The 25483-nt window shown below is 46.2% G+C and overlaps 1 protein-coding gene across 8 annotated transcripts in view; it reads left to right on the top strand.

Annotated features, from left to right (window-relative positions):
- The window catches only part of sbf1 (SET binding factor 1), a 198636-nt gene that overhangs the window by 99544 nt on the left and 73609 nt on the right, over nucleotides 1-25483 (top strand). For 4 of the 8 annotated variants that reach the window (XM_038811644.1, XM_038811641.1, XM_038811642.1 and 1 more), the window contains exons 5-10: nucleotides 3392-3502; nucleotides 17111-17216; nucleotides 20488-20620; nucleotides 21131-21239; nucleotides 21484-21597; nucleotides 23558-23635. In XM_038811644.1, the coding sequence (XP_038667572.1) occupies nucleotides 3392-3502; nucleotides 17111-17216; nucleotides 20488-20620; nucleotides 21131-21239; nucleotides 21484-21597; nucleotides 23558-23635 (651 nt within the window). Of the gene's footprint in view, nucleotides 1-3391; nucleotides 3503-6008; nucleotides 6240-6464; nucleotides 6492-17110; nucleotides 17217-20487; nucleotides 20621-21130; nucleotides 21240-21483; nucleotides 21598-23557; nucleotides 23636-25483 lie in introns of those variants that run through there. The other 4 variants (XM_038811639.1, XM_038811638.1, XM_038811636.1 and 1 more) reach the window with 2 other exon arrangements.

The following is a 25483-nucleotide window of genomic DNA, read 5'->3' as shown; positions in this document are numbered from 1 at the left end:
TTGGTAGCTCGCCCCCCCGATCTGCAGGTCTACCCAGTGCGGGGCATGGTCTGAGATATTCCGAATATTCCGTGTTCTTTACCTCCCCTATACAATCCCTGCTTAGTATGAAGAAATCTATCCTAGAATATACTTTATGGACGTGCGAGTAAAACGAGTAGCCCCTTCCTGTTGGCTGTCTGGCTCTCCAGGGGTCCACTGCGCCCATTTGCTCCATAAACCCTTTCAGCTCCCTTGCCATTGCTGGGAGTCTACCCGTTCTGGGACACGACCGATCCAAAACCGGGTCAAGGACCATGTTCAAGTCCCCCCCCCATTATTAGCCTGCGAGAGTCCAGGTCCGGGATCTTCCCCAGCACTCTTTTAATGAAGTCCACATCATCCCAGTTCGGGGCATATATATTCACCAGCACCACTCTTCTCCCCTCCAGTCTGCCCCGTACCACCAGGTATCTGCCCCCCCTGTCAGCAGCTATGCCCTCCGCCTGAAATTGCACCCGCTTGTTGATCATGATTGCCACCCCCTTGGACTTCGAGTCCAAGTCCGAGTGGAAGACCTGGCTAATCCAGCCCTTCCTTAGCCTGGTCTGGTCAGACACTTTCAGATGTGTCTCCTGCAACATAATTACGTCCACCCTCGGAGCTCGCAAGTGCGCGAACACCCGCGCCCTCTTAACCGGCCCATTCAGCCCCCTGACGTTCCAGGTGGTCAGCCTGGTCGGGGGCACAACCCCCCCCCCCCCCCCGGCCACACACACGCGCTGGTCAGCCATAGCCTTTGTAGGGCCGGCCCCCGGCCCATGCGTCGCGCCATTCCTGGCCCGCGCGTTGGCTGCCTCCACCCTCGACCTCCTTTCCAGTGCCTATTTCAAGTCCCTCCCACGTCAGCAGAACAACTCTCCCCCAACAACATCCCCCGATACCCCCTCCCCCGCGCCATCCACTGGCTGTGATCCCCCCCCCACCTGACTCCCTTGACTAGCCAATCTGTTAGCCCGGTGACTCAACACTCCGGCGCCTTCCTGTCTCATTCCCATTGTTTCCCCGTCCTCCTCCCCACTTCCCGGCACCCCATCCCCCTCTCCAACCCACTGGAGCAAACTCACTGGCACAGGAAGGCATGGACATCAACAAAACAAAAAAGCTCCCAACCCACGTCCTTGGCCCCCCCCTTGCTGACCGGCCCCCCTTCGTTACCGTGCCGGCTCCAGTGTCCTCCGCGAGCTGCACAAAAAGTACAAATCCGCCCAAAAAGGAAAAAACAGAAAAAAAGAGAGGAAAAAACAAAAGCACAAGAGAAAAAACAACCAAACAAAAAAAAAACCCAGACCAATGTCCATGAACAAAGGAAAGAGTCCCAAATGTTCCGCTTGGCACCTTTGGCCCAGCAAACCGTTGAACAGCAGTCCAGGCCCATTCGGCGTACCTTCCTACGGTAGTCCTCGGGCCCTAATTCGCGTCCATGGGGCCTCTTTTCAGGACCAGCCCCTGATCCCTCGCAAAGTCCATCGCTTCTTCTGGCTCGGAGAAGTAGTGGTGTTGACCCTGGTGCGTGACCCATAAACGAGCCGGGAACAGCAGACCAAACTTCACGTGCTTCTTGAACAGCACCTTCTTGACATTCTTAAAGGCTGCTCGCCGCCGAGCCACCTCCTGGCTTAGGTCCTGGTAAATGCGGAGAACACTGTTGTTGCACGCGCTGCTCCTGGCGCTCTTTGCCCACCGCAGCACCCGCTCCTTGTCCACGAACCTGTGGAACCTAATCATCATCGGGCAGGGGGGTCCGCCCGGCTGCCTCTCCTGCACTCTGTATGCCCCCTCCAGCTCCGGCGGTCGCGGAAAGGCTTCGGCCCCCATCAGCTGCATCAATAGGTTTGCTACAAACGCTGCGGCATCAGCTCCCTCAGCCCCCTCCGGGAGGCTGACCATCCTCAGGTTATTCCTGCGGGCTCTATTCTCCAGCTCCTCCACTCTGTCTAGCAGTCTTCTCTGCCGCTCCTTCAGCCCGTCAACTTCTAGCGCCGCAACCGTCTGCGCATCCGCCTGCTCCTCCACCGCCTCTCCCAGCTCCTTAACTTTAACATCTTGCGCATCCAGCCTCTGGTTCAGCTGATCCACCGCTCTCTGGATTGGGTCCAAGCTGTCTCGCTTCAGCGCTTCAAAACTGGATTTCATTACCTGGAGCATGTTATCCAGCACTTGCTGGATTGCTGAGTCCAGGGTCCGTGTGTCCACCATCTTAGGTTCCAGGTAAGTTTCTTCATGTCCTTGTCTCTGTCCCTTTTTCTCTCCTTTCTTCTGCCTCCTGGACTCCCACTGTTCCACGTGCCGCAGCCCGCTCCTCAGCACTTTCGCTGCCGCCTTCCTTCAGGTCCGTGGTCCCGCTATCGCGGGGAATCAGCCCCTAAACGCCCGCCGGAGTGAGAGACCGCCGAATGTGCGGCTCACTCGGACATCGCCGCCACCGGAAGTAGCCAGGCCCTCTTCTTAGCCACCTCTGCACTCCAGTCCTGATAAATCCTGATCTCTGCGTTCTCCCACCTGCTCCGCTCCTTCTTGGCCTACCTTAACACACATTCTCTGTCTGCAAACCGATGGAACCGCACCAGCATCGCCCGCGGCGGTTCACTGGGCTTGGGTCTCCTCGCCAGCACTCGATGGGCCCCCTCGAGCTCCAGGGGCCCCTGGAAGGACCCGACGCCCATCAAAGTATTCAGCATGGTGACCACGTAGGCATCCACATCTGATCACTCCGGGAGACCCAGAATCCGCAGGTTCTTTCTCCTCGACTGGTTCTCCAGGTCCTCGAGCTTTGCCTGCCATTTCTTATGGAGCGCCTCGTGCGTCTCCACCTTCACCGCCAGGCCCAAGATCTCGTCCTCATTTTCCGAGACCTTTTGTTGGACATCCCGGAACGCCGCCCCTTGGGTCGTCTGGGTCTTGAGCAGCTTATCAATTGAGGCCTTCATCGGTTCTAAGAGCTCTGACTTCAGCTCCGTGAAGCAGCGCTGGAGAAACTCCTCTGCTCCTGTGACCATTGCTCCCACGCTGCCTGGTCTCCACCCGCCGCCATCTTAGCCTTCCTTCCTCGCACCTGTCTCTGCTCCAACTCCACTTTTTTCACCGCTCCACTCCTTGTCCAATCCAAACAATTCCGGGGGAATAATGTTATCCCCTTCCTACACTGGGTATTGTCGAAAAAGTGCCGCTGGGGGCCCTAAAAAGAGCCCGAAAGTCCGATTCTAGTGGGAGTTGCCGAATGTGCAACGTAGCTCCGCATAGCCGCTACCTGAAGTCCTCGGATACATCATTTACGACTGCATGTTATAGTAAGTGCAAATATCTGAACCTTGATCTCTGATGTCTCGTGCTCTCTTTTTGTTTTGTGCAGAATTGTCTGGGATTGATATACACTATTTACGTTGATGGTCTGAATTTTCCATTGGAGACGGTGATTGGAAACCTGCTAACTTGCATCATTCCTATCACAGGAGGATCCCAGGTCAGTCTGAGTGCAGCAGTTTGCTCACATTTGGCTTATAATTTCCTTCACCCTGCATGTTCTCATTTTCAGCCACATTGTTGAAGGTTTAATAGCTGTTTTGGTGAGAGGAGTGAGTGAATGGTAGAAGAAACATTGGATTAGGATTTAAACTTTGGAGGAGATCTGTGAGCAGTTGCAAATCCCATGGAGTATTCTGGTTTTCTCCCTTGCTAAGAAGCCCAGGCAGATCAGTGTGTGGAACATGTGCAGACATAAAGCCATTAGTAGCTCAGTGCATTGCCATTGTCATGTGAAGGCTGTGCTCTCTTCCAAGAGTGAAGTAGAAGGCTTGGGCTCTCAAGGTAGTTATTTCACCTGGGCAACAAGTGGAGGTTCCAAATATTGATCAGTGTGGGACAGACTGTGTTTAACGGGAACAGTGTCCCCAGGATTCTGTGTAAAAAATGTTCTGTGGCATCAGAACACACTTCCATTACTTACGTGTGAAATCCACCGAACTGAAGATGCATTCCAGCTGATAGACTGTTTTGTAAAATAACAGTGAGATGTGAGAACACAGCCAACAGGCTGCTTTACACATTCCTGGTTATTCATCATATTTCTTGTTTTAGAAAAGCACTAGGATGATTCCTCATTTGACAATTTAACCTTAAACGACTGCCTTAAAAATGCTGACGGTCATGTTTCTTTGTTTATATTTCCAACTACTGTTTGTTCAAAGCTCAAATTAGAGATGGGACAATTGAAACCTTATAGCCATTAACATTGTTCACCTGTCTGAGAAATTTCAGAAATTAAAGTTCCATCGTTTGTTTTTATTAAACCAGACAATGTTCTGGCACAGAAATGAGTCCGGTCTGGCAAGATCTATGGAGAGAGAAACATAGTTAATGTTTTGAGTTCATATGACTCCATAAAGACTCAACGTTAATTGTTTCTCTCCACTAATGCTGCCAGACCTGCTATGTTTTCCCATCATTTTCTGTTTTTATTCCAGATTTCCAACGTCTGCAGCATTTTGCTTTCATTACAGAAATTAGTCATTTGGCTCAAGTCTATCCAGATGCTTTGCATTCCCACTCTCCTCTCTTGAATAATTCATCCATTTTTATCCCACCAAGTCTAATCCCATTCTCTATACAGTATCACTATATTCTTTAATAACCCACCCTAGAGGGATCCCAGAGGTGGCAACTTCAGGGCAGTTGGGCAGGAGGGGAAGTGAGTTGCACCATTAGGGGAGAATTTCACCTTTCGGAGATGGGAAATGACGAAACCTTCAAATTAATTGCTGTAAATCATATTTTTATTGCAACTTTCACACAATAAAACATCCCAAAGAATTTCACAAGTGTTACAAATGTGACCCGGGGCCACACAGGTGATCTAAATGCGGATAAATAAAAGTTTAGTCAAAAAGGAGGTGTTTAGGGAGTTTCTTCAAGGAAGAAAGAGTGGTAGAGAGGTTTAGGAGACAATCCAGAGTGCACGAACTTGGAAGCCAAAGTCACAACTGCCAGCGATGGAGTGGTTAAAATTGGGGATGTTCAAGAAGCCAGAATTAGGGGAGGGTTGCGGGACTGCAGCAATGATGGGGAGAGGTGAAGCCATGGTGGGATTTGAAAGCAAGGATGCAAATTTAAAAATGGGAACGTTGTTTAATCAGGAGCAAGTTAGGGCAAAAGCGTCAATGTTTTCAATGACCTGAAGTTTATGGGGGGTAGAAGATTAGAGGGTTAATTAGGAGTACGTGAGAATAGATGAGGCTAGAAGTAACAAATGCATGATTTAAAAAAAAAAAAAAAATTTTAAAAGCCCAATTTTTTTTTTCGCCAATTAAGGGAAAATTTAGCGTGGCCAATCCACCTACCCTGCACATCTTTGGGTTGTGGGGGTAACAAATGCACGATTGAGGGTTTCAGAAGATGATGAACTGAGGCAGGGGTAAGGTTGGGCAGTGTTATGGAATGGAAATAGGTGGGCATTGTGATGTCGTGGCTATGGTCAGAAGCTCGTCTTGGTTTGTTTATGTGCATGACTGTAAAGTTGTGAACAATTGGGCTCAGCCTCACAGTTGCCAGGGAGAAGGATGGAGTCGGTAGCTAGGGAACGGGGTTGGTGACAGGAACTGAATACAGTGGCTTTATTTGGTGAAAATTTCTGTATATCCAGTTCTGGATGCTGGGAAAACAGTTTGACAATTAAGAGGAAGCATAAAGCTGGGAAGAGGTGGTGCTGAGGCAGAACTGGGTGTTACCAGTGCACATGTGGAAAGTGATTGTCACTGAGAGGCAGCATATAGATCAGAAAGAAACCAGGTGATTGCACTTGCACCCAGCATTGGGTCAAAATCTTGGAACTCCCTCTCTAACAGCACTGTGGGTGTACCTACATCACATGGATTGCAGCGTGGTTAAAGAAAGCAGCTCACTGCTGGTTTGGCCAGCAATGTCCATATCCCATGAATTCATTTTTAAGCAATGATACTGGGTAGGTATTGGAGGACGATGGTGTGGTCAATGGTGTCAAAGGCTGCAGACAAGTCCAAAGAATAGGGGAGAGAACTTGTCACAGTCATATAGGGCGTAATTTGTATCTTTGATAAGAACCGGTAGTATTGAGGCAGGGTCAGAGAGGGAAGTTAGAAAGAATCCGCAATTGCGGTTCAAGGAAGAGGGGACAGCAGAGATGGGAAACTAAAGGGCACTGATCGAAAAGGACACAGCAACAGAAGGTGGGTGAGCAAAATGCCGTCATAGAGGTAAAGGACAATCTGTGATTGCAGTATGTGAACTGGGCAGGCGCAGGGTGCATGTGGCGTAACCTACGTTATTGTTGCATCAATGTATGAATTGTTCTTTTCAAATGCTGTTTATCCTTGAGTCATGTTCGCATTCTGTCTGTCTCTAATCTGGTATGTTTATTTTTCATTTACTCTGTCTCTTGATTGCAAACCTAGACGGATGATGAAAGCGAGGAAGCAGGGGTATGATTTTGTTTCTGCTTCAATTTTCGTTGTCTAAAAGCTGCATTGTTAGATGGACACAAATCGCACCGAGCCATGATTCTATTGGTATCATGCATCGGAATAATTGTAAATGAAAATCTTTCATATTTCTGAGTCTGTAAATAGTAAGGCCTATGGATGGATTGATTGAGCTGAGATCAGGAGAATTGCTGAAGTGCTGTAGCACTTCATGGTTATTTTAGAATATGGGAAGATGTCTCTGATTGGGAGCACAGGGGTGTTTGGCATGAAACCAGGCAGTATTTACATAGAATTACATAGAATTTATGACACAAATAGGACATCCAGCCCAACTAATTAATGCTTGTACTCCACATTAGTCTCCCCTCATTTCTTCTGCCTCATCTCAGCATTTTAGTGGATACTTCTCATTTTTCTCTTGTGTACTCTTCTAAATTCCTTTTGAAAGCATCTAAGTTACAGGTGGAGTTGTTTTGGTCATTTTCTGTGATGGCTCATACCACATTTTAACCACTCAAAGAAATGTCTCCTTATTTCCCTGTTAGATTTCTTAGTAACTTTCTTGTATATATGGCCTCTAGTATTGGATTCTTCCTTAAGTGGAAACGTTTTCTCCACATCTATCCTGTCCAACCCATAATTTTAAATACCTCAATCAGGTTGCATCTATGTCTTTTCTAAAGAAGTTAGTGCCAGCAGTTCAATCTTTTCTGATGGTTGTAATCTCGCAGTTCCGGAACCATCCGTATGCATCTTTTTTTGCATTTTCACCAGTGCTTTTATGTTCTTTTTACAGTATGGTAACCGTAACTACATAGTTCCCTGAAGGTGAAACTTCCCTTATTCCTCTGAAGGTTCTGACCCATCACTCCATTGCCCTGAAGGTGCTGACTCGCTCTCTGTTCACCCTCCCACCCACCCCCACTCCTGAAGGTGATGACTCTTTGCCTCCTTCCTTTGAAGGTGCTGACTCTCATTTCCCTCTCCCCTGCAGGAGCTGACTTTCCCATATAGATGCCGTCTCTCTTCCACCCCTCCCCTGAATGTCCTGACCCTCCTACGTTCTCTGACAATCTTGATTATCCCACCACTCTCTAAAGGTCTTGACTCTTTCTCAACTCCCTGACAATGCTGACTCTTTTTTGAAGGTGTTGACTTTCTTCCTCACTCCCCTTCCCTGAACTTCTGATGTTTTCAACTTCTCCCTCTCCATTTGAAGGTGCTGCTTCTTTCCCCTCTTTCCTGATCTCTTATCTCGTTAAAGGGCCTTTTTTAATTGTGTAAATTTAAACACCCAGTGTTGATTTGATATTTGACCAGGGCATCATATCGGCCTGATGGTCACAAAAGTCTTCCAGCAGGTGGCACTGATTAACTGCATAAGTTCTGTTTTTCCATCCAACCTGAGAGATTTAAATTGCATTACAGCTGTTCCAGGTACTCCAGTGAGGACTTCCCAAGCATCAACTCCAATCCCAGCCATCTCAAAGACATCACTGATGGGGCAGCACAGTAGCACAAGTGGATATCACTGTGGCTTCACAGCGCCAGGGTCTGAGGTTCGATTCCCCGCTGGGTCACTGTCTCTGTGGAGTCTGCACTTTCTCCCTGTGTCTGCGTGGGTTTCCTCCGGGTGCTCCGGTTTCCTCTCACAGTCCAAAGACATGCAGGTTAGGTGGATTGGCCATCATAAATTGCCCCTAGTGACCAAAAAGATTAGGAGGGGTTACAGGGATAGGGAGGAAGTGAGGGCTTAAGTGGGTCGGTGCAGACTCGATGGGCCGAATGGCCTCCTTCTGTATGTTCTATGAAGCATCCTTTTATTGCAGATGTGGGTGACCCGATGGTCTCATGCTAACAACAAGCTCGCCATAAAGCATGACTTTGGGGATGTGGCCGTCATCCATTCAGCTCACAAGATCCAGACATCAAGCGTTGCCGCTGACACAAGAGGGCAAACATGCCGGGGCTCCCTGCACGCTAGTGTACTTCCATATTTAACGCTCATCCTAATTGTAGCCTAAGACAGTGGAGGTGGAAGGTGCTCCGCTGCTTTGGCTTGGATACATTGTTCATGTCTTGCTACTGTAAGTGAGAGTGCTGAAAACACAAGCCTGGATGACTTGGAACTTTATATTTCCCGTTAGTTTGCTGTTGGCCCACACATGATTGCTCAACTTTGAGATGACACTGCAGCTGTGGCAATGCTGGTGCTGATCTATGCAGGGACAGGTTGCTGGTAATTGTTGATCTTGAGGTATGTCAAGCTTTTGACCGCCTCCAGAGTGAAGTTGTCAGTTTTGATGGAAGATGAAGTCTCTGCATCCTGATCCATTACCATGGCCTTCTTTATACTGATTGTCAGTCTAAACTCCTTGCAGGTCTGGGAGAACTGATCTACAAGTTATGCAAATGGAGGATGCCAGTGCAGCGTCATCAACAATTGGCATCTCACAGACCAGGACATTACACACTTTTATCTTAGCGCACAATTGTGCTAAATTGAACAGCTTGCCATCAACTCCAGCATGCAGGTAGCAGCATGGAGGAAAATCTGCCAAAGGGGGTGACAGGTGCCTTACCCTGCTGCTGATCTTAAAAGCTTCCATTGATGCTCTGTTCTAACCGACTAAGCGTAGGCAGGGCAGCACGGTAGCATAGTGGTTAGCATAAATGCTTCACAGCTCCAGGGTCCCAGGTTCGATTCCCGGCTGGGTCACTGTCTGTGCGGAGTCTGCACGTCCTCCCCGTGTGTGCGTGGGTTTCCTCCGGGTGCTCCGGTTTCCTCCCACAGTCCAAAGATGTGCGGGTTAGGTGGATTGGCCATGCTAAATTGCCCGTAGTGTCCTAAAAAGTAAGGTTAAGGGGGGGGTTGTTGGGTTACGGGTATAGGGTGGATACGTGGGTTTGAGTAGGGTGATCATGGCTCGGCACAATATCGAGGGCCGAAGGGCCTGTTCTGTGCTATACTGTTCTATGTTCTATAAGCAGTGCACATTCTCGTGGAAAGAAGAAATGACACTCTGGAATCCAGAGGGGCAGCCTATTTTCCGCAGCAGTTTAACAAGTTCATCTCTGCTGACAAGGGCACAGTCCTTGATGAGGTCTGTGAAAACAATGTAGTGTGGTTATGCACTGTTTGCCGCACTTCCCTTGTAAAGGCCAAAGTGAGAAAATAATATGAACTGTAGATCTGCTAACTCTGAAGCTGCCCTGAGACTCAGGGTAGATGCTTGGATGCCAGAATCTGCAACCTGATCACAGAAATGTGAATAAAATCTTCCCTTCAATATTTAACAAAGGGGTATCTCCAGATTGTTGCAGTCACTGTGATCCCCTTTGTTTTTGTATAAGGTGACTTTTTACATCACGCATGTCTTGAGGCACAAATATTTCCTTCCAGCAGAGACAAAAGTTCATGGAGATGCTGCGAGCAGCGCTGGTTTTCCACTTTGTTGATTTCAGGTGGAATGCCATCATTTCCTGGAGCTTTGTCTTTGACAAGATGGTCAATGGCCTTGTTCAGTGCTACGGTGGTATGCTCGTTGTCTAGCTCCTCCATGACAGGAAAGTCTGGAATGGCACTGCGAACTGCTTTGATGACACCGTTCTTCATTGCGTAGAGTTGCATAGGGCTCCATTAGGTTCATTGATGATCATCCCTATCTTTGTCTTCAAGGGAGCTAACTTAATTGCTGCTGTGCCTGTTGCTTCCTTGATTCCTTCATATATCCCTCTAGCATCCGGTTTTCAGCAGCAGATTGTATAATGTTGCAGTTTCACCTAGTATTGATTGGCGCACTGCCGAACAGTCTGTGAGCATTGGTTCTGGCAGCTCTGAGAGCATCTATATTTTGTTTGCTGGGGAAACGTGCTTGTAGGTCATGAGGGTTCTCCCTTTAGTTGCAGTAACTGGCTCCATTTCAGTCCAGTAAGCCACAAAACAGCCAACATTCCTTTGATCTCTTTTCCATGTATGCAATGAGTTTACAGGTATGGTGTTGTGCAGACGATCTCACTTTGACTCCCTAGTCTGACCATGGGTTCTGTTGACCAAAAAACCTGATTGAGGATGTTGAAGAACTGTTCGGCCCTTTCTGGGTTAGCAGTCTGGCAGGTGTTGATTTGAGGATGAACTTCTTGAAGTGGTACAGCTTCCTTGGCTGAAGCCTGACCTTGTTAGGGTGGTTGATCTGGTGATGTGTGGTGCAGCTGGTGCTAGTAAGTATGATGTCTCATGTCTCCAAGACACCGAGTGGCGTGGTTTGGAGATACCAGTTTGTTAGAGTCCATGGTAACAGCATAGCTCCAGAAACCGGTGTCCATTTTTGTTTGTTTTTGCCGATTCCCTGGTGCTCTGCATATTGGCCAAGCTGTGAAAACAAAAGAAAATTGTGAAAAATATTCGTAAAACAATGTAAAAATGTTTTAAAATTGCATTAGAAGAAAACATGTAGACAAGGTTAATGTAGGCCCTTAAAGAAAAAAAAATTGACAGACAACATTGCAAATGAAAATAATGAAATGGCCAATTCCTGGAAGTTAATGGTACCGACCCTTTGAAGGATGGAGGTGAGGAAATTGCAAACATTTTATCCATTATCCTCCAGAGATCTGCTTCAGAAATTATCCCTTTAGATTGGAAAGTTGAAAATATATCTCCATTAGCTAAGAAAGGTGATAGAAACCACTAGCACTGGGAGAGATCATGGACAGCATTAGCTCCATGCAGACGGGGAAGGCGCCGGGACCGGACGGATTCCCGGCGGACTTCTACAAAAAATTCGCGACAGCGCTGGCCCCGCACCTGCAGGAGATGTTCACAGACTCGCTAGCTAGGGGCACATTGCCACCCACGTTAGCACAGGCCTCAATCTCGCTGATACCTAAGAAAGACAAAGACCCAACGGAATGTGGGTCATACAGACCCATATCTCTGCTGAACGCAGACGCCAAAATTCTGACCAAAATCCTAGCCAAAAGGCTAGAAGACTGTGTACCTGAGGTGGTCACAGAGGACCAGACGGGCTTCGTCAAAGGTCGACAGCTTACCGCGAACATCAGGCGCCTGCTGAACGTGATAATGACCCCCTCCGGGGAGAGAACACAAGAGGTGATCGTCTCCCTGGACGCAGAAAAGGCCTTCGACAGAGTCGAATGGAAATACCTCATAGAGGTACTGGAGCGGTTCGGGCTTGGAACAGGGTTCACCGCTTGGGTAAAGCTCCTATACAACGCTCCCTTGGCGAGTGTACGGACCAACAATACCAACTCCCAATACTTCCAGCTGCACAGGGGCACCAGACAAGGATGCCCACTGTCCCCGTTGCTGTTCGCACTAGCAATCGAACCGCTAGCAATCGCGCTCAGGGCAGCAAAAAATTGGAGGGGGATCCGAAGGGGAGGTAGAGAGCATAGAGTCTCACTCTATGCGGATGATCTGCTCCTCTATATCTCGGACCCACAAAGCAGCATGGACGGAATCATCGCGCTCCTGAAAGAGTTTGGAGCCTTCTCGGGCTACAAACTCAACACGAGCAAAAGTGAGATCTTCCCAGCACTAAAGGGGCTGCCGCTCAAACAAGCCCGACACAAATTCCGCTACCTGGGGATCCAAATAGCCCATGACTGGAAAGGGTTCCACAAATGGAACCTCACCAGACTGACGGAGGAAGTTAAAAAGGACCTGCAAAGATGGAACACACTCCCGCTCTCCATCGCGGGGAGAGGCCAGACGATCAAAATGAACGTACTGCCCAGGTTCCTCTTCCTGTTTAGATCAATTCCGATCTACATCCCCAAGGCCTTTTTCAAAGCGCTGGACAAACTTATCATGGCGTTCGTATGGGGGGGGGGGGGGGGGGGGGGGGGGGGGTAAAAATGCTAGGATCCCAAAGAAGGTCCTACAAAAAACAAAATCCAGGGGGGGGGCTAGCCCTCCCGAATCTACAATTCTACCACTGGGCGGCAACAGCCGAGCGAGTAAGGGGATGGATCCAGGAGCCAGAAGCCGAGTGGGTGCGTGCGGAGGAGGCCTCCTGCATGGGGACCTCCCTCCGGGCCCTCGCCACGGCAGCACTCCCATCCCCACCCAAAAAACACTCCAGCAGCCTAGTGGTGACAGCCACCCTCCAATCCTGGAACCAACTGCGGCAGCAATTTGGCCTGACCAAAATGTCGGACAAAGCTCCCATCTGCAACAACCATAGATTCACACCAGCACTGACTGACGCCACCTTCAAAAGGTGGAGGCAGGACGGGGGGACACTGACAGTCAGGGACCTATACACGGACGACAGGATCGCAACACTGGACGAACTGACAGAGAAATTTCAGCTAGCTGGGGGGAACGAGCTACGGTACCTCCAGCTCAAAAACTTCCTACGAAAGGAGACAAGGACGTACCCACAACCGCCACGACAGACACTACTGGAAGACCTACTGGACGCAAGTATCCTAGAGAAAGGGAACTGTAGTGACATGTATGACCGACTGGTAGAAAGGGACGACACCGTACTGGACGCAACAAGAAGGAAATGGGAGGACGACCTGGGGATTGAGATAGGGTGGGGACTCTGGAGAGAAGCACTGCATAGGGTCAACTCCACCTCCACGTGCGCAAGGCTCAGCCTGACGCAACTAAAAGTGGTACATAGAGCCCACTTAACGAGAAACCGTATGAGTAGGTTCTTCCCGGAGGTGGAGGACAGATGTGAACGGTGCCAAAGAGGCCCGGCCAACCACGCCCACATGTTCTGGTCTTGCCCCAGACTTGTGGATTACTGGACAGCCTTCTTCGAGGCTATGCCCAAAGTGGTGGGGGTGAGGGTGGAGCCATGCCCGATAGTGGCGGTCTTCGGGGTTTCAGACCAGCCAGATCTATTCCTGGGGAGGAGGGCGGACGCCCTTGCCTTTGCCTCCCTGATCGCCCGCCGTAGAATCCTGTTTGGCTGGCGGTCAGCAGCACCGCCCAGAGCTGCAGACTGGCTGTCCGACCTCTCGGAATCTCTCCAAATGGAGAAAATCAAATTCGCCATCCGAGGGTCAGACGACGGCTTCCATAGAACGTGGGAGCCATTAATGCAATTGTTCCGGGACCTGTTTGTGGCTAACGTACAAGAGGAAGAATAGTCGGGTGGCCAAGAATCAGGGGAAAATGGACGGGAATCGGGGGAAGGTAGCCGGGGGGGGGGGGGGGGGGGGGGGGGGTTACGGGTTCGTTATGGGGGTTTGATGGCAAGCTAAGGCCCAAAACTAAACTCTAAATAAATGCCTATAAACATGTGTCTCGGCCATATTGGGGAATGTAAAATATGTATGCCAGCTAAAGGGGGCGGCCACAATTGTTGTTATGAAGATGCTTACCACCTGTAAATATACATGTTAAATTTTTGTGTTTTCTTTTTTCTCTCTAATAATTTGTAATTTGTCATATATAAAATATGAAAACTCAATAAAAAACATTTATTAAAAAAAAAGAAAGGTGATAGAAGAAAAACAGGAAGCTTGTAGATCTGGTAGCCTAATAACTGTTGTGGGGAACTTTGTGGAATCTGAAACGAAGGACAAAGTGACTGAGCATGTAAAATAAATAAATACATTAAAAAAAAATTTGATTAAGGAGCTTCACAATGGATTTGTTATGTCTTACAAACCCAGTTGAATTCTTTGAAGAAGTGCCAGGTATTTATAAATCACTGGTTAGGCCTCAACTGGTATGTTGTGGACAATTCTAGGCACAATACTTAGGAAAAATGAGGAGGCATTAGAAAGTATAGAGGGGGTTTGCCAGAATGTTTCTAGGGATGAGACATTAGTTGAGGAGAAATTGGAAAAAGCTCAGATGCTCTTGGAACAACATGTTAAGAGCTGAATGAAGAGAGGGCTTCAAGATGGTGAGAAATTTTGATGGAATGAACAGAGAAAAGCTTCCCTCTGGTGAGGGAGCCAATAACCAGAGGATGTGGATTTGACATTCATTCTGAAAGATTTCGAGAGGAGATGTGGAGGAATGTTTTCACTGAAATTTGTTGAAACATTTTACTTGAAAAGGTGGATGAAGCTGATTCCCCCTAATTATTTTAAATTATATTGGACAGATATTTGAGGAGGAAGAACTTGCTGGGTTGTAGACTAAAGAATTCGATGTGGGAGTAAACTCTTTCAATAAGTCAACACCCACAGCTCTCGCCCCCTGTATCCCCTTTAAATTTGTATCATTTAGAGCAGGGGTGGGCAAACTTTTCCGTGCAAGAGCCACATTCAGAAATTCACAATTCACAAAGGGCCGCATAGTATATTAAGTAAAATAATTACTTCACCCGGTTATGATTCTGAGCGCCTCATATAGAACACAGAACAGGCCCTTCGGCCCTCGACGTTGTGCCGAGCAATGATCACCCTACTCAATTCAACGTATCCACCCTATACCAGTAAGTAACCCAACAGCCCCTCCCCCCCATTAACCTTAAAAAAAAATTATTTAAAAAAACACAAAATTTAAAAAAAATGTTTTTTTTTAATGACTTGGTGGGCCGCAGAAATAACTTTGGCGGGCCGCATGCGGCCCGCGGGCCGTAGTTTGCCCATCCCTGATTTAGAGTATGTTCTTCCTATCAAAATGCAATACTTTGCTCTTTTCTGTGTGCTAAATGTTGTCTGCCATATGCCTGTCCATTTCACCAGTCTATGTCCACCTGGAATTTGTTAATTATCTTCTACATTGTTTATTCCATTTGAGTTTGTATCGTTACAAACTTTGAAAAATGATGCCCTGTGAATCCACATCCAGGTCATAAATAAATATCAATGGCTATAACACTAATCCCTGAAGAACTGTATATAGCTTCAGTCTACCTAATGGGACTAAGATATGAGTAATGAAACATTTCAACTGAAGTAGTAGGCATTGAATTAGACAACATCAATGTCAAATAAGCGTTTTGTGGACAGGTTTGAAACTGTGCAGGATATTGTTATTACAATGTTTTTTTTATTGCTAATCATGCCTTGGTGAATTGAATTTCATGATTTGGACGTTCAAAATCATGAGGGGTCTAGATAGTAGATAGAGAGAAATTGTTCCCATTGGTAGAAAGGTCAAGAACCAGAGGACACTGATATCAGCTGAATGGTAAAATAACCAACGATGACATGAGGAAAACTATTTTTACATAGCAAGTGGTTAAGATCTGGAATACACTGTCTGTGTGTCTGCTGGAGGCAGATTCAGTTGTGCCTTTTAGAAGACAAAACGAATTGCAGGACTACAGGAAAAACGTAGGGGAGTGGGACTGGCTGAATTGCTCTTGCAGTGAGCTGGCATTAACATGATGGGTTAAATGGCCTCCTTTTGTGCTATAACCATTCTAAGATTCAATGTCATAATTAGCTTCAAAATATTCAGAAAAGGTATGTTAGCTGTTATAACTCGAGGGCTAGAATATAAATTGGAGGGAGTTTCGTTAACAGCTATATAAAGCCCTGGCCAGACCACATCTAAAGTACAGGTTTTCAGTTCTGGAGACCAGTTTAGAATATATTGCCCTTGGAAGGAGTGCAGCACAGATTCACCAAAATATTGCTAGGGTTCCAAATTTGAATTATGAGGAGAAATTGAGTGAACAATTGTATTCTCCAGAATAAAGGTGTTTATTTGCTCATTTGAGGCATCGAGATTTTGAAAGGAATTGATCAGAATGAGTATTTCAGTTTTAAGTGAGATGCAACGATTTTTGCTGGCCAAAGATATTGAGGATATGGAACCAAAGTAGGTGGGTGGAATTAGGATGCAGATTAGCTGTGAATTTATTTACTGCCGAAAAAGGCTCGACGTGCTGATTGGGCCTCCCCTTAGTTCCTCTGTTTCAAACAGTGGCAGTTTGTGCCTTGGTGCAGTGCCTCCACCAGGTGGTCACCAGTTTGAATTGCTGCTGTTCTGGTTGATTCCTAACTCTCTGGATAAACCCGAAATTGCATCAGTGAGCATTATATTGGTGTAGGAAGAGGAAAGATGGTAGATGAACACAAAATACCACAACATTGTAATGGGGAGTCTGCACATTCTCCCTGTGTCTGCATGGGTTTCCCTACGGGTGCTCTGGTTTCCTCTCACAAGTCTCAAAAATGTGCTGTTAGGTGAATTGGATATTCTGAATTCTCCCTCTGTGTGCACGAACAGGGGCTGGAGTGTGGTGACTAGGGGCTTTTCACAGTAACTTCATTGCAGTGTTAATGAAGGCCGCTTGAGAAAATAACAAAGATTATTATTATTACTATACCTCTGGATTTAATACTTGTCACTACAATGTGAATTGATAATAGGTGAAATATGAGGAATTCTAGCTAGTGAGTGTATTTGTAGGAAAGTATTTTCAAAGCTTTAAACCCCCCCTCCCAAAAGAACGAATTTGATGCAGCCTGTTTCTCTGCCAGACGTCTGTGCCCATATATAGTCTTTGCTTCCAATTATAGGGTTGAATTGTTTCTCATTCTTGAAATTGATGTTTTGTCTCCATTCGAAGAGGAATTTTTATTTGTTGCTCTTTTTACTTGGATCGAACCAGTTCAGAGTATTGGTCAAACATCTTACAATTTCTGCTTGATTATTTCCACAGAGAACAATCTCACTGGGAGCGGGAGACCGTCAGGTGATACAGACCCCTGTGAATGATGCGCTGCCGGTCAGTGGTAGCAGTGTTGCACTGCTACTCAAACAGCTGGGTATGTGTCTGTAGTCCATGTGTAACATCAGTCCACCTGTATCATGGGAACACAAAAGGAGGTTGTGTGCATATTGATTCTTCTCAATTTTGTTATTTTGTTGACTCTAGCTGCCTGCACCGTACCCTCAGTAATTCTCTTCAAGCACAGCATTCATTTCTACAATATAAAGAGAAAATTCTAAAAGTACTCGGGTCAGGCAGCGTCTGGGGAGAGAACCAAAGTTAACATTTCAGGCTGATGACCCGTTGTCAACTTTTGGCCTGAAACATTTAGTCTGTTACTCTCTCCACAGATGCTCAGTTTAGCTCAGTTGGCTGGACAGCTGGTTTGTGGTGCAGAGCGAGGCTAACAGTGTGGGTTAAATTATCACGTTCTGGCTGAGGTTACTCATGAAGGCCGTGCCTTCTCAACCTTGCCCCTCAACCTGATCCTCAGGTTAAATCACCACCATCAGTTCTCCCCCTCAAAGGGCAAAGCAGCCGTTGGTTTTCTGGGACTATGGTGACTTTTCCTTTAGATAGATTCTTGAGTGAAAGGTGAATCAAGGGCTATCAGATTAGTGTAAACAGACTAGTGGCGTTGAGGCTACAATCAGATTAGCCATGATCTTGTTGAATGTTTAGAACAGGATTGCGGAAGGGCAGCACGGTGGCACTGCAGCCTCATGGCGCCGAGGTCCCAGGTTTGATCCCGGGTCTGGAGTTTGCACATTCTCCCCGTGTTTGCGTGGGTTTCGCCCCCACAAGCCAAAGATGTGCAGGTTAGGTGGATTGGCCACGCTAAATTGCCCCTTAATTGGAAAAATGAATTGGTTACTCTAAATTTATTTAAAAAAGAACAGGAACGAGGGGCCGAATCGTCTACTTCTCCTAATTTTTATGTTTTTATGTACAGTTGTACGGTTATATTATTGAATCTGTTTCCACTATTTTTTTGAGAATTCTAGCTCCTAACTCACTGTGTATTCTTTTTGTCACTTATGGTTCTTTTGCCAAGTCCCTTAAATTTCTCCTTTAGTTACCTAGTCTTCTGCCATTGATAACTTTCTTTTTATTTATTCTATCTAAACTCCTCGATATTTGGGCACCTCTATCAGATCTCCTTATAATGTGCTCGACTCGAAGGAAAACAAATACAGCTTTTCCATTCTCGCCAGACAATCCTCATCACTGTTTATTACATTTGCAACATTTGACTATGTTCAAGTATCAGTCATTAATACATAGAATCATAGAAAAGTTACAGCACAGAGGGAGGCCATTTGGCCCATCTTGTGTAAACCAGCCCGAGGACACCCAGATGCCCTTTCTAATCCCACCATCCTGCACCTGGTCCATATGAAAGTGCAGATTTAGGTACCTTTTAAAAGAGTTTCGGGTCTCTGCGTCCACCACCAACTCAGGCAGAAAATTCTAGACTCCCACTACCCTCTGTATAAAAAAAGGTTCTTCCTCATATCCCCTCTACACTTTCTGCCACTTCCCTTGAATCTATGTCCCTTGGTTCTAGAATTCTCCACAAAGGGAAACAATTTTATCTTGCCCCCCCCTCCCCTCCCAAAGCTCTTCCCCTCATGATTTTGTACATCTCAATTAAGTCACCCCTCAGCCTTCTTTGTTCCAAGGAAAATAACTCCAACCTACCCAATCTCTCCGTGTGGCTACACCTTTCTATCCCTGGCAACATTCTTGTAAACCTCCTCTGCGCACACTCCAGAGCAATAACGTTCTTCCTGTAATGTGGCGACCAGAACGGCACACAATATTCCAGTTGTGGCCTCACCAGTGTTTAATACAATTCTAACATTATATCCTTACTTTTATATTTTTTATATCTCTGCCAATGAAGGAGAGCATTCCATATGTTTTCTTAACATCCTTGTCTGCTTGATTTGCTGACTTTAGGGACCTGTGTATCTGTATGCCAAGATCTCTCACTTCACTTACCCCTCTTAGTATATTCCCATTTAATGTGTACTCCCTGCAACTGTTTGACCTCCCTAAATTCATGACCTGACACTTACGTGTGTTAAATCCCGTCTGCCATTTTATTGCCCACTCGACCAACCCATCTATATTGTTTTGAAGATTCTGGCTATCCTCTACACTGTCTACCACTCGGGCAAACTTTGTGTCATCTGCAAATTTCCCAATCATGCTTCCATGTTCACGTCCAAATCGTTAATATATGACACAAACATTAAGGATCCCAACACCGAGCCCTGCGGTCCCAATGCTGCCCCTTGAGGAGCACCACTGAATAATTCCTGTCAGTCTGAAAAGCAACCATTCAGCACTACCACAAACAAAAAGTAAAATGCAGTTGATTCTGTAAATCTGAAATATAAACAAAGTGCTGGAAATTCTTAGGTCTGGCAGCCCCTGTGGAGAAATTGAGAGTTAACATTCCAAGGCATTACTTTCCTTATTGAGCCAGGATAAAAGGGAAGGAAGACACATGAAACAGGAAAGTCTGTGATAGAGTGAAGGGCAGGAGTTCACTCTGCTTTGCTTTCTGTCTTTGCCAATTTCACATCCAAACTTCTTTGCCAGTTTCACATCCAAACTGCCACTGCCCCTTTAATGTCTCGTTCTGCCTGTCCCTTGCCATCTTACTCTGTCACCACGTAGTGTGCCGGGAGATGTTTCCTCAGTATTAGCTCTAAGGTATCTCACTCACTTCGACTTTGTAGTCCACGCTGAGCTCAGATTGCTTCATCCTGTTTCAGTAGTTAGTAGTCCACGCTGAGCTCAGATTGCTTCATCCTGTTTCAGTACTTAGCAGCCTTCATTACTGTTGAATTGCTGAAATTTGATGCTTTCAAAATGGTGATATTTTTATTGTTCAGGTTTCTTGGTTTGTATTTGCTTGGCTTGTTCTGCAAACAATGGAAATGTGTATTTATTAGAAAGTATACTTGGACATTACTAAGGTTGAGAATTGTAATGGGACTTCACATTTGGTGCTGCTTTGGACTGAATTGGTCAAAGAGGACAGTCTTGCATTTACAGTGCTACCAGTAAGCACAGTATCTTTAGCAGCTTGAGACTGCTCCCATTTTAATATATAACAGATACAATTAAATACTACAAGTTCCCTATAAGATGCATTTGAACAGAGAAAAGATACTCTATGTTCAGTAATGTATGTTCTAGCATAAGAGATGCTCCATGTTCAAAGTAAGGTATATTCTATCACAGAGTAACTGGCTTTTCATTATTTTCAACTCTGGAATTTGCTTTTTAAAATCTTTGTTTTCTTTTTCTAGGAATTAGCAATGTACTGGAGCTTTTCTGTGCTGCCCTAACCGAACACAAGATTCTGTTCCTGTCATCCAGTTACCAGAGGCTGACAGAGGCCTGTCGAGCTCTCCTTGCTCTCATGTTCCCTCTGAAGTATAGGTAACTAGGAGATGGTCAATGCATTCAGAGAGGTGCTGGTGTACTCACGGCACAGATACATTGGGGCTATTAGGAGGGAGTACTGGTTGGGAGGCTTGGCAGGTAATTGTGGTGTAGGTGAATTAGCCACTGAGCTTGGGTTTCTGGTCAAATGGATGCTGTACAGTGCATGAAGCTTTGCAAGCAGTTTTTGGATGCTGGGTTAAGAACTGAAGAGTTTTAATAACAGGTTACGGAATTAAGGAAAAGGTCAATATGAGCTTGGGGAAGGGGAGTGAGGGTAATGGGGTGGATGAGAGGGTGGAGAAGGGTGTGAGGTGAATGCCTGGGTGGGAAGGGGATTGGGATGGGTGAGAAGAGGGAGCAGGATGTTGTGGGAGGGTGGAGTGGAGAGTGGTTTGGGAGTGTGAGGCTAACTTGTAAGGTTTCATGGGGCTGTGGCTGGGGCAGTAGCTTGAGTGACTCTTATTCTGGGATTACCATGAATGAATCTTTGCCTTGTTTTGTTAGTTTTACATATATCCCAATTTTACCGGCTCAACTTCTTGAAGTGCTGAGCAGTCCCACGCCTTTCATCATTGGAATCCACTCTTCCTTCCGAGCAGAGATGCAGGATTTGGTGAGTGTGCCCAACAATGTTGTTCGTTCAGTCATATCTCGTCTGCTGAATTCCACCACTCACTGAAATATTTGATTGCAATCTAAAGTTGGAGTTGGTGAATATTATTTTCAATTATGATGTCAATGTATTTTAATATTGACCAAAGCAGTTTCAAGGTTGGAAGAGAGTAATGAAGGGAGGTGAAGATGTGTATGAAGAGAGAGGCTGATGTTGGTGAGCTGTTGATTTTTTGTTTCTCTAGCTGGATGTAATTGTTGCTGATCTGGATGGCGGCACTGTTGTGATTCCAGAGTGTATCCACATCTCAGTCCTACCGGAGCCTCACCTGTTTCAGACTCAGACAGCACTTTCCATGGTAAGATATTTCTAACTGTCAGACTGTTGATGGATGCTCTAATGGGGTATGTGTTATGTCCACACCCAGGTGAGGTTCTCGGGAAGTTGATGTTCCAGGCGAGACCCCTTGACTTTTCATTGTCTGGCTGGATTACCCCCAAATTGTTACAAATCTGGGTGTGGAGGGATGACTGGCTCCCTGTCTTTATTTAACCCCGTCTGCTGTAGCAATAATCTAGTGGGTACATTTTCCAGACCCAATAGTTATGTTTAAAAGGGAGCTGATTTAATCAGGCTTTCTTAGCTCACTAGGCTAAATCGCTGGCTTTTAAAGCAGACCAAGCAGGCCAGCAGCATGGTTCGATTCCCGTACCAGCCTCCCCGGACAGGCGCTGGAATGTGGCGACTAGGGGCTTTTCACAGTAACTTCATTGAAGCCTACTCGTGACAATAAGCGATTTTCATTTTTCATTTTTTAGTTAAAGATAGTGAATTTATTAACTACTAAAAAGGCAAGGAGAAAAATGATAACAAAAAATATGTGTCTACACTCCCATATTAGAAGTGAGAATTTAGTCCAATGGTAAGTAAATTTAAATAAATGTTTTTTAAAAAAAACCTATTTAGAGTTCCACTTAGAATATACAAAGAAATGTTGATTTTTAAAACCTATTTAGAGTACCCAATTCCTTTTTTTCCCCCACTGTCTCACGCCGGCGAGGATCCGCATTGGTCCTGGCCCCGGGTCACTGTTCATGTGGAGTTTGCACATTGTCCCCGTGTCTGTGTGAGTTTCACCCCCACAACCCAAAAATGTGCAGGTTAGGTGGATTGGCCACGCTAAATTGCCCCTTAATTGGGAAGAAAAATAATTGGGTACTCTAAATTGTTTTTTAAAAATCAATATTTCTTTGTATATTCTAAGTGGAAAAAGAAATCCACTAGTCCGTTTAAGCATTACACGCAGTCTTTTGAGATGATGTTGCCATTCTGTTCCTTTGTTTATACCGGAGATGGTAATCAGTTACAGGATCTCTTGTGATGGGGTGGCCTTGATGTTCCTTTGTCTTTGCTGAAGACAGTAATTGGCTGTTGGGTGCTTTTAGCAGTACCGTGTCTCGAAACGGTGAGGGGTTCCATTGTCATGAAGAGAAACACTCTGCAGCAATTCCTGTCAGTGACTGACTGTACATTCTCAGCCATTTTGGGGATTTCTGTCAATTTGTAAGAAATAAAACTCAGGCCTTATATAAAGTTCAATATTTTGGGTGTAATCCAGTATTTTCTTTCTCCTTCATCATGACAAGTGTCACTGCACAAGGTTTGGGGGGGTGGGTGGTTGAGGACTGAGGCATCTGCCCCAATTGTGGTAAGATGTATAATTCTGACAGCATGCGACCTGTCTGTGGATATAGTGAGCAGATAAGTGTAATTAGATGGAAGCTGGGAGTCGCTCTGCGATACATGTTGAAAAGTGAGGGTCTTAAGTTGCTGAGAGGATGTCATTACTGAATTGCTGACTAGCTTTTTTGAAGTGGTTAATGATTGTAAAATAATACGTTCACAAACAAGATTTCATTGTTTCAAAGTTCCAAATAAGGCAAAGTGCTTCTATAATATCTATTGAGTCATTCAAGCTCAACTTAATGCAAAAGCGGGAACTTGGAAATCCAAAGTGAAAACAAAATTGCTGGATATGCTGATCAGGTCAGGCAGCATCTGCGGAGAAAGAAGCAGAGTTAACATTTCAGGTCTTTGACCTTTCATTAGGTTCTGCATTCAGGCAGACAAGAAAAATGCAGGAAATTCCGCTAACTTTAACTACATAAAAACTAGCCATGTCTGCAAGAGCTCATCAGGTTTATAGCAACAAATCTCATTATGGGCCGTGGTTCTTATAATGGTTGTGGGACCTGAAATTTCTAATACATTTTTACACTGAAAGCATTAATTGTACATTCCCCATGTTTCCCCCTCAGGTTTTGGACCCAGAGTTGGAGTATGCGGATTATGCCTTCCCGCCTTCCTCTACATCAGCTTCTTCAATGAAATTCCAGGTAAAGGAACAGATGAGCATAGGGAATTAACAAATAGCGTGGTATCCTATTCCCTAATCGGGGCTGCCGGGTACCGCTGATCCATCTTTAGAATAGCATTCACTAACATCTGCCTTTCCCCCTCTCAACTTTGTCCATGTGGGCTTTATATGATATAACCTCCCCCTGCACCACCACTTTCAGTGCCTCTCAGAACGTGGAAGAGGAAACCCTCCTGTTCTGATTAAGCTCCGCATAGTTATTTAACACCAAGACCACGTTCTTGCAGAACTTCTTACCTACCAGGAGTGCTGAATCAAGCCTCCATTCCCCAGTCTCTGCGTCCTGCCCATTGCGAACCTCACAACCAAATAATGCAGCACGTGGTCCAAAATCACTATCCCTGCATATTCCGCCTCCAGAACCCCGAACAGCACCGACTTCCCGATCATCCAACTCCCCTCTAACCTGCGCCCTCTCAAAATGGCCCCCCCACCTGGTCCTAACCCTGCAATCCCCTCCCAACTCTCCCATTCTGGCTCCCCCCTTCCACGTTGCTTCCATTTACTAACATTCCCTGCTAGCATGGCGATGGCCACCTGGAGATCAACACAAAGGACCCCGTCCAAACTACCCTTCCCCACTCTGCTTCCACCGCCATACTCCTTCAAAATGTTCCTCCCGGCTCTCCCCCTCGTACTATTTTGCCCCCCCCAACACACACACGCCTCGCTCCAGCAGGAGCACGAAACCTAGAACTCTGTACCATCCCCATATCGACTCAAACCAATGCAAAACAGCATGTGCAAAAGACAACCTAACACTTACAAATGTTACCTATACATATCACTCCGTAGAAGAAGAAACAGGAAAGTGCCCACGAAAAGAGACCCAACACTAACCCAGAACCATCCCTCCATCGATCCACCCCAATACAAAACCAACATGTGCAAAAGCAAAAAAAAAACCCAATATATCAATTACAAAACTTGTATATACATAAAAAGCCATAAAACAGAAAAATTCTTAAAATTGCCCCTCCTCAACCCATGCTCCTTGACGAACTTGTCGCCTCCTCTGGCGCCGCAAGTAATGTTAACTGCCCTTAAAAGTCACTCAAAGTTTGGCAGCACCCTAAACGGGACCTTGTTCCAAATGAGCACTGCCTTGACCTTATAAAACCCTGCTCGTTGTTTGGCCAGATCAGCTCCAAAATCTGAATCTGATTCCCTTCCCAACTACAGTCTCGAGTTGCCTTTGCCCACCTCAGAATCTTCTCCTTCTCCTGGAATATCACTGCGTGCTGCCGCTCCCCTGCTCTCTGCCTCTGTTGTGGTGACCCATGGGCACGATCCACATCCGGGCCTTCTCGAAGACCCCCTCGTCAACCAGCTTCCCGAACATCCTTGAAGCATAGTCCATGGCACATGCTCCCTCTGCACCCGCTGACAGACCTACAATTTGAAGATTCTGCTACCCGGACTGATTCTCCTGGTCATCCACCTTCGCGGCAGCACCTTGCAGGCTTCCCCAGTATTACCATATCTGCCTCCAACAACACATTATGGTGCGACACCGCCCTTTCCATCTTTCGGATCATCGCACCTTGTGACTCCAAGCGTTTCTCCACCCCATCCGCCCCGCGAAGAGGGGCTACTGCCCCCTCAATCACCCTGGACCAGTCCTCCTGCATCGCTTTTTACTGTTGCCGGAATTCCCCATTGATAAAATCCATCAACTGCCCCACTGGCATTATGGCAGATGACGGCACTGCTTCCCCCTGCGCCATTTTCTCCATTGTTGCTGCGCCACGTGTATCGTACAACTCTTGAACCAGGGCTTGTACTAACTTTAACGGGTGTGATAACT

Source organism: Scyliorhinus canicula, chromosome 11 (genome assembly GCF_902713615.1).
Source record: "Scyliorhinus canicula chromosome 11, sScyCan1.1, whole genome shotgun sequence".
In the NCBI taxonomy this organism is placed as follows: domain Eukaryota; kingdom Metazoa; phylum Chordata; class Chondrichthyes; order Carcharhiniformes; family Scyliorhinidae; genus Scyliorhinus; species Scyliorhinus canicula.
This window is presented reverse-complemented; position numbering and strand designations above follow the sequence as displayed.